We start from the raw sequence: 7,500 nt of genomic DNA, 5'->3' as shown, positions 1-7,500 counted from the left end.
TTTATAATTTTTTTATAACGTTTGAATATTTAAAACATAAAAAAAAAAAATTTTTTTTTTTTTTTTTACTAAATTAAAATTTCGTTTTGTTTTTGTTTTTTTCTTCTCTTATTCATTTTCTTCATCTTGTTCTAGTAATAAATGAAATTATCGATCGATCAAACAATAAATCAATCAATCAATCAAAATTAAATAAAATTATTTACCGTATGTAACAATAATAATAATAATAATAATAATAATAAATTCGTATACGAGCACGTAAATTTTTTTATTTTTTTTATTGTTTTATCGTTATTTTATTAAATTATTAATTTTTTTTGAATGATTTTTATTTTGGTTTGTTGTTAATAAATAATAAATAATAATAATAATAATAAATAATAATAAATAAATAATAATAATTAAAAATGGGTCAAATAGAATCGAAAGAAAAAATATATTGGGTTAACGATGTTGAAAAAGCCGTACTCATAGCAAATTTCACTAAGAAACCTGTTTTTTTAATGATAATGAAATCATTTTGTCCCACGTGCAAATACATCGAACCTGAATACGTGGAGGATAAAGATTTTCGCGTTCTCAGCAAGTTTTTCGTCATGGTAATAAATAAAAAAAAATTCTTTTATTATTTTTCTTATCATCGCCCCCACCATCACCACAACCACCATCACCATCGCCATCACCACCACCACCACCACTTTCCTCACGACTTTCACGATAATAATAATAATTGATTTACAGGCGAAAAGCGTGGATCAAAAATCGGTCGAAGAAACTTATGCCGTTGATGGTCATTACGTACCAAGAATAATTTTTCTGGATTCAAATGGTAAACCCATGAAACAATTTTACAATGCCTCGAAACCCGATGCCAAATATTTTTATCCTCAAGCCAATGAAATCGTTGCAAGTATGAGAAACGTATTATTCTCATTTTATTCAAATAAAAACGATGATTGATTGAATTATTATTATTATCATTATTATAAACGCTATAAATAAAATCAATCAATAATTATAAATTTTCTTTTTTTTTTTTTTTTTTTTTTGTTAACAATTCTTAGTGAAAACTTCTGTTAAGGGGTGTGAGGGACGGGGGCGTGGGGGGGGGGGGAAAAAACAAAATTATGCCATCCCCTTATTACTTTTCCCAAAAAAAAAAAACTAATAATAATAATAGTAATAATAAGAATAATAATAATAATTTTTAATCACTCTAACGCACTCTTTTCCTCTTTTTTTTCCTATTATTAATATTAATAACTTATTAATTGTTATCTAATTAATAATTAAATTACATTTTTTGTTTTATTCATTATTCGGATATAAAAACAGGATAGGAATTTCCCCCTCTTCCCTTCCCTCCTCCCCCTCCTACCCCCACACACACTCAATAAAGAAATAATTTATTAATCCATTAAATCTTTTTTATCTTTTTTATTTTTTACTTTTTTTACTTTTTTAAACAATTTAAAAAATTTAATTTAATACCAAATAAAAAAAAAAAAAACTGAACAAAATAATAATAGTAATAATAATAATATTAATAATAATAATAATACGTTTGAACATATTAAATAAATATGTAAAAACCCGACGAAATAATTCGACGACGATTCGGTTAAAAAATAAATTTTTACGTACTAAACAAAACCCAATTTTTTATTATTATTATTATTATTATCATTATTATTATCATAGCATTTTCTTTTTCTTTCTTAATCGCAATAAAAAAAAAAAAAAAAAAAAACGCTTTAATTTTCCCGTTAATAATTTTATTTTTTTGTTCAAAAATTTTCACGTGATTTGATTTTTGGTTAAACAATAATAATAATAAACAAGACAAAATCATCATCATCATCGTCACTACCACCATCGTCTTATAATGGGGTGGTGGTGGTGGGGGATGCGATGACGAATGCGAAAACACATAAACATGATTTTATTTATAATAATAATAATAATAATTTGACTTTTCAAAACATCATTTTCTCCCTCTCCCTCTCTCTCTTCCTCTCTTATTATTACCATTAACTACTTTTACTGTCTTTTTTCATACAATACATATTAATAACAAAACATAATCGTCGTGTTTATCAATATTAAATTAACATAATAATTACAAAAAAAAAAAAATTAATTAAAAACACGTGATTTAAATTATTTAAATGGCCATTTTTTTATTTTTTATTTTTTTTCTCATTTTGGAGAGAGAAAAATTACATAATTTTTTTGTAAAAAAAAAAAAAAAAAAATTATTACACACTTTGATCACTTACAATTACGGAATAATAACAAAAATTCACATTATCAAACTTAATAACACTTCCCCTTCCCACTCCCCCCTCCCCTTCCCACCCCCAATTTCTTTAAATAATAATTAAAAATAATTATTAAAATTACAATTTGTTTAAATTTTTTTTGTTTTAATTTTTTTTTTTTGTTATAGATTAACAACTTTAAAAAAAAAAAAAAAAACAATGTTAGTATTATTATTAATAATGACAATAATAATAATAATATTAATAATAATAATAATAATAATAATCAAGCGAGTAATTGATTACGAAAATTTTTTAAAAGTATAATAATTTTTTTTTTGTTTTCAGACCCGAAAAAAAAATTTATTATTTTTTTTTTTTTAAACTACTTTTTCCCTTTTCATTTTCATTATCCTTATTATTATTTTGTAATTTTCATTTTAAAAAAAAAAAAAAAAAAAAAAAAACGAAAAAAACGAAAAAAAAGAAAACCCAAAAAAGAAAAAAGAAAAAGAAAAAAAAAAAAAATTATTTTACACTAAATTTTTTTTTTTTTTTTTTTTAATATCAAATTGTCTATTGTATATAATTATTATTATTATTATTATTATAATAAACTCTTGTTGTAAATAATGCGAGCAGCAGTAATAAAAATATTTTTTGGAAAATGGACGACGACGACGACGACGACGAAGACGACGACGACGACAATAATCAGGCATTGTTGTGAATGCTCAATCGAAATATATCATGTGCACAATAAAAAGAATTTCCAAGTGGTTTTAATACGAACACGTGGTGAAAATCCATGTGGGGGGATCGTTCGTCAGTCTGAAATATTAAAAAAAAAAAAAAAAAAAGAAAAAAATCAATCGATGAATAATCGATAGGAAGTCAAAATAAATACAAAAAAAAAAACCATAAGCGCCGTAAAAGTGTTATTTAAAAAAAAAAAAAAAATTTTGCCTTCTTCCATTATTTGTTTTTTTGTGTGTTCTCTGTATAAAACTAAAAAAAAATTATTTTGTTAAAAAATTATGATAATAATTATTATCATTATTAATCAGGGTGAAATTGTTTAAATGAACTTTGCTTAATCTATAATATTAATTTTCATTTCCATAATACCTGTAAATAATTAAGTAAAACTAAATTTTTTTTTTTTTTTTAGCGAAAAATGTATAAAGAAAAAAAATGTGAACGTGCATCGCATGGTAAGCAATTTTGTACATGAATTTTTTTTTTTTTTAATTGCATAGGCAAGCTCACGTTGTCAAAAGTGCCAAATGTATATATACACATACACTCATGTTTTTTGTTTAATAATAATAATAATTATAAAAAAAAAAATGTTAATTAAAATCAATCTGAAAAAATAATTAGATATAGAAGTCATCAGTGAGGCTTTCACCTACTGTTTAATAGAAATTTCATTTTTCTCAACTCATCAGCAATCATGTAGAGCCAATCTAAACATATCATGCTGAACGAAGAAACTATTTCCAATCGGTTTGAGTACAAACGTTTGTATATAAGCATGTGGCGGATCTTCATCTGTCTACAATTAGGTAAATATATATATTTATATATACATATTTTTCTTCATATTTTAAAATACATTACAATTTTTCTCAAATGTGATATTACAAAAAAAATTAAGAGTTATGTTTTTTTTTCTAATCGAACATAATAATAATAATAAATTCAGATGGTGTGCATAGAGTAAAATGAAAATTAAGCAAAGTTTTTGTTGTTGTCGATTTCATTCTCGCTTAGGGTTTCTACACAAGTAAATAATTTAAATTTAAAACTATATACCAAAGAAAACTTTTAGAATTTTAACTTTAGATTTATATTGTTATGTGATTGATTTATTCTTACCTGTAATTGACCTAATACATTTATAAGTATGCCACCATCAAACATTGGCTGAGAATCAACGGCAGTGATAACTCTACTTATTTTTTGAAATGTTAAACTCTATAAATAAAATAAAATTAATGTTAAGATAATTAAGAAAACAAATAATATTGTACATTGTATTTTATATGAAAATCTTACTGATAGTTTTTCCATTATTTTTGGTCCTCCTTGAATTTGAATACCTTCAAATGTCATAAATGAACTGTCAACCTGAAATTAATGGTTAAAAATTTTAATATTGCAAATGTTATCGTAATAATTGTTATGTTTATAATTTTTTAAAGTGTACACACTTAATTTTTTTTTTTTTGTTACAATGTGGTGTTTTATTTAAATTATTAGTAACCTTTCAATATGTAAAAAGTTGGTATTTTATTTATATGAATGAGTCAACTTATATGCAGGTTAACAAGGTTGAAAAGAATAAAACCATACGTATTACATATTTTTTTTTTTTTATTGTTAATACTAAATTATAAATAAGAGTGAGAGAAAACGAAATGGGTTGTAAAATAAAATAAAAAAATGGTAAAGGAAATGTAAATGTGTGGTATTTTAAATTAATAAGAGCCTTGGGAGGGGAATTGCAGTACTTACGTTGTACATGTTAACTAATTGTGGCCGTTGGGCTGGATCATCGAACATGGCGTAATATTGTTGAACAAAACCTTTTCCTATTACATCGTATGCTGGATTCAGCGTCATTTTTATATAATTATCTAAATCTAATTACAACAATAAGACAGTATTTCACATGAACAAACCGGTGCTTCCAGAAAGAAATTCTGAAAACTGTAAGTTTTACTCTATGACAAAGGAACACACAACTGGCTTTCGATATGTAATTTGATGTTATATACGATAATAACAGACATTGACTCATACATTTACAATAAAATGCAATATTGCATAAATTAATAATTATATTTCTAAACCTATATTATTCGTCTAAATAATTATTATATGTAAAATAAAGTTTTATTAACATCATTCTAACAATTTAAATAAACTAAAAAAATAAAGTTTGATGGTTAATAATAAAGTCGTGTCACAAGAATTGCCATAGAAATAAAATATACATAGATGTAAACAACAAATTTTTAGCGCGAATAGTGTGTTGGAAAATGAAGTTGAAAGATAACTCATTTTTAATTTTTCAATCATTTGATTCGGTTTTGATTTATTTTATATTGTCAAACTCTTTTTAAAATGGTGGTTTTTAAGTTTTATCTTTTAATATTCGTAAGTGTCATTCGTATATGTGTTTTTAAAGAGTGTAGTGAATATTTACAGGCATTCAACTAATTTAACTGCCAAACTGACAAAGCCATTACAACAAAAAAACTGAAATGGGTAAGAATTTTATTTTCTTATTTATAATTTAATGGAAAAAAATAACTCAAACAATTGTTTATATGGTAAGAAAATTAAAATTCTTATTATTTTCATTTGTTTCAATCATTCTGTCATCTACTTTAATATCATAAAATGACTTTTACCTGCACTTAAAACACCATTATTATTATTATTAGTTCTTATATGAAATTAATAATAATAATTTAAATATTTGATTTTCTTCAAGTAGTATTTATACTTTAATTGTATTAAATTAATTTTGTGTGTAAAAAGGTACAAAAAAAATTTAAAAAGCTTTATTTTATTGAAGCCATATATAAATTTGAAAACTTTAATTTTTAATAATTATAGGTTCCAAGTTAAATTATTATTTTTATATAAAACTGATTGAAATTTAAACAAAAAAAAATGATCAGGCTAATTTAGGGATAATAGTATATTGTATGTACATTTAATCAATTTATTTAAAAATAAAAATTTATTTGAATTTTTTACAAGCCATGAGAATTGCATCATGAAATATAAAATAATATTCAATATCTATATCATAAAGTTAAAATCTAATTGATAAATAATTGCTTGAAACTTTTATTTTATGTCAAACAAAACATAAAAAAAACTTCTTAATTAACAGGCAGACAGACCAAATAAATAAATAATAATTGAACAAATGATATAAATTAGTTTTCAAAATAAAAAAAAATTTGAAAGTTTTACCTTAAAATATAAAAATTAAAAATTTGAACAACAACGACAACAACTTTCATATAAGATAGATAAATAAATAGATAGCCTTATATTTGTTTTTTTTTTGTTTTTGACTTATGAGGATTGTCAAGTTAAAAAAAAATTTAAAAATTATATCTCTAATGTAAAACATTTTAGGCATTGTAAATAACCAATCAATTCAAAAAAAAAAAAAAAAAATTACTTTGGCCTTGACAGCAATGAGAATTTTTTTTTTTTTTTAAATTATTATTATTATTTAAGAAACGCTTGTATGCTTGCGGTGGTGCAAAGACGATTTTCGTTTTGTTGTTGTTGTTGTTTTCCAATTACATTATTCATGAATTGCAATTGTTAATTTAAACATTTGTATATATATAAATATAATAAAATTGATTATTGAAACACGTTGTATCGAAGGCGGGGTGGTGGGGGGGGGGGGAGAGACAAGGATTGCCTTTGTCAAGGCTGTCATTTTTTTTGACATTGAATAACAAAAAATAATAATAATAATAATAATAATAATAATAATTAATTGAACGAGATTTTGACTCCTTGCTGTTTTATTTATTTGTTTGTTTGATTCTTTTCAAACTTATTATTCAATACGTTATACAATTTTTTTTTTTTTTTATTACAAAAAAAAATAGTGTTGTCGTGATGATAATAATAATAATAATAATAATAATAATAATAATAATAATAATAATAATAATGATCTAATGGAATTAAATTGACAAATAATTTCTAACAAATTACATGCTAATTTAATTGAAAAGTTTAGTGAAAAAAAAAAATTTTTTTTCGTTCCATTTATGAATTATTTTCTATATCTTGAGTTCGATCAATTATTTCCTAATTGCATTTGTGCCTTCCTCCCTTTAACCCCCCAACCCCACCCCCTTCCCCCCCTTCTAGACCGTTTGGGTATTCCAGTTTTCCATCCATATTGAAATACGATGACTATTTAACAACCTGGAATAAAAGCTTAAATTGCATTTCATATTCGCGTTTTTTAATCGCACACACAATCATAATTAAAATAAGTTTTTAATATATATTATGCCATATTTGGAATGATTTAGAGGGTATAATTAAGTTAAATAAACCAATATAAAACCTGGTATAAAAATATTATTATTAAATTGTGGCCAAAATGAAAATGGCTAAATGCCATTCTCTAAAGTGGAAGCAATTATGGTAATTATTATTTTTTTTTTTCTTTTTTTAA

At 23.2% G+C, this 7,500-nt stretch overlaps 2 protein-coding genes across 2 annotated transcripts; one reads left to right on the top strand and one right to left on the bottom strand.

The window, feature by feature from the left end:
• Positions 1-410: 410 nt before the first annotated feature.
• On the top strand, positions 411-963 carry Phum_PHUM095260 (thioredoxin domain-containing protein 12 precursor, putative; the record flags this gene model as incomplete). The annotated part of the gene is made up of 2 exons (XM_002423862.1): positions 411-578; positions 745-963. The coding sequence occupies 2 exons, from the start codon at positions 411-413 to the stop codon at positions 961-963; spliced, it is 387 nt and encodes a 128-aa protein (XP_002423907.1).
• Positions 964-3,711: 2,748 nt separating this feature from the next.
• Phum_PHUM095250 (nuclear transport factor, putative) lies at positions 3,712-4,892 on the bottom strand (the record flags this gene model as incomplete). The annotated part of the gene is made up of 4 exons (XM_002423861.1): positions 3,712-3,822; positions 4,146-4,244; positions 4,326-4,397; positions 4,785-4,892. The coding sequence occupies 4 exons, from the start codon at positions 4,890-4,892 to the stop codon at positions 3,712-3,714; spliced, it is 390 nt and encodes a 129-aa protein (XP_002423906.1).
• Between the last annotated feature and the right edge of the window lie 2,608 nt (positions 4,893-7,500).

This window comes from Pediculus humanus, genomic scaffold (assembly GCF_000006295.1).
Source record: "Pediculus humanus corporis 1103172107447 genomic scaffold, whole genome shotgun sequence".
In the NCBI taxonomy this organism is placed as follows: domain Eukaryota; kingdom Metazoa; phylum Arthropoda; class Insecta; order Psocodea; family Pediculidae; genus Pediculus; species Pediculus humanus.
This window is presented reverse-complemented; position numbering and strand designations above follow the sequence as displayed.